Source organism: Sphaeroforma arctica, assembly GCF_001186125.1.
Source record: "Sphaeroforma arctica JP610 unplaced genomic scaffold supercont1.1967, whole genome shotgun sequence".
Lineage (NCBI taxonomy): Eukaryota > Ichthyosporea > Ichthyophonida > Sphaeroforma > Sphaeroforma arctica.
The window spans coordinates 1-1,853 of NW_014038591.1; the positions used below are offsets into that span (position 1 = coordinate 1).

Genomic DNA, 1,853 nt, shown 5'->3' on the forward strand with positions numbered 1-1,853 from the left:
ATATGTATGTATATATGTATATGTATACATAGGTTTGACCTACCCAGCCTGGTCCGCATAGCTACCCCGGTCAAGCAAGAAGCCGATCACTGCCTCCTTATTAAATAATCGGCCCAATGGACATGCAACAATCGGCTCTCGCAAGTGTTGCGCACTTAGAGCGCAACGCAGCCACTTGGACTCCAAGTCATAGTCTTTGTCTAGTAACACCTTTTTCTTCTTAACTTTGACCAGTTCCCCTCGTGTGGGTATGGTACCTCCATCAGCCCCCATGTTGTGTTCTATCTATATTGTTGTTACTGTGATCAGGATACGTCCACAATTTAATAAATAGTGTAGTACATATAGTATTTAAGTGGTATTACTGTATTTGTAAACATGACACGATTGCCGATGGGTCAGGGGGTGGTGTATGTGTTTTTATTAAAACAAATTATTTGTGCTCGCATCAGCAAATTTTGGCGATGTGTGTGTGGCGTGCAGTCAGTAGTGTGTCGTGTGTAAATAGTGTGTTTTTGTTTTGTTTTGTTTTTAACTGTAAAACAAAAAAACCCAAACAAAAACAAAACAGGATCAGAGTCTCTACTCTCTCTCTCTCTCTTCTAGAATACTATACATAGGAGTTATATAGGAAATATCTCTTAGTCTCAGTCTCTCAGACTCAGACTCAGGGCGGCTCAAGCCTCAAAGTCTCAAACCTCCAGGCTCCATCAGCTGTCTTCTGACTTCTCTCACTCTCTCCAGAGTCCAGGACTCCCCAATCAGTCCTGTGACAGTTGCCACTCAGTGTCTCAGTCACTGTGTTTTAAGTTTGTTTTTAAAAAGTCTGAATTCCTGATAGGAAGAAGGCTTTGATATATGACCCTCACCAACGAACCCAAAAAAAAACAATTGGAGGGGAGTGGTGTTTTTATATAAAAAATATGTACATAATAAAAGGCTAAAATTGATATATAGACTTCTTAAATCTGACATAGTTTAGCCTTTTTTGTTTTGTTATAAAAAATAACAAACACCAAAATTAAATTAAATTAAAAATAGACTAAAAAATTGTTTGATTTTTTATAGAAGGCTCTGATAATATTTAATTTAAAACAAAAACAAATAGCCTTTGAATGCTACATATGCCTTTAAAAAATTAAAATGCTGGCCGCTACCGGGCTTATTGATACTTTTTTAATAAACACCAATACCAATCAAACATTGCCATTACAATGCTTGATCTGTATCATGCTCTGTCTTTTATTTAAAAAAACAGTGAAATTCCAGTTTTTTTTCAATAAAAAGGACGTGCAGACTGCAGTGAGTGCAGAGTGCGGACTGCAGAGTGATTTGTGAATATGTATCAGGGGGTTTTTTATATATCGTTAGATGATGAAAATACAAGTCCCTATTCCCAATTGGTGAATTAAAGTGTGGGAAACTCTTCTGGTGGGGGATGATCTCAATTCTGAATTCTCCCGTCGCTGCAAACTTGCAATAGACCTATACATGCTGAATACACTAAATATACAGTCCAGAGAACAGACTACAGACTACAGAGTGTCAGAGTCCTAACCTCAAACCGTTTTCCGTTAAAACTTTTATAAATCGAATAAATATACGTTTACGTTCAACTTTTATCCCATTTGCGGTCCTTTGTATGCTCATAAGCTCGGCTTGTGAAATTTAGGTGTGTACTGTTTTCACCATACGAACTAGTCCTATAAAAGAACTTAAGTAGGCTCTTCTGATCACTATAACCGTTATAACGTTTTAAAATTGAATAAATATGCGTTTACGTTCATCTTCTATTCCATACCCCCTTGTAATGAGCTTAGCTACAGACTACTCTCTAGATTAGTGAGACTCAT

At 37.1% G+C, this 1,853-nt stretch overlaps 1 protein-coding gene across 1 annotated transcript; it reads right to left on the reverse strand.

The window, feature by feature from the left end:
• Positions 1-39: 39 nt before the first annotated feature.
• Positions 40-584, reverse strand: SARC_11941 (hypothetical protein; the record flags this gene model as incomplete). The annotated part of the gene is made up of 1 exon (XM_014293962.1): positions 40-584. The coding sequence occupies exon 1, from the start codon at positions 271-273 to the stop codon at positions 40-42; it is 234 nt and encodes a 77-aa protein (XP_014149437.1). The 5' UTR covers positions 274-584.
• Between the last annotated feature and the right edge of the window lie 1,269 nt (positions 585-1,853).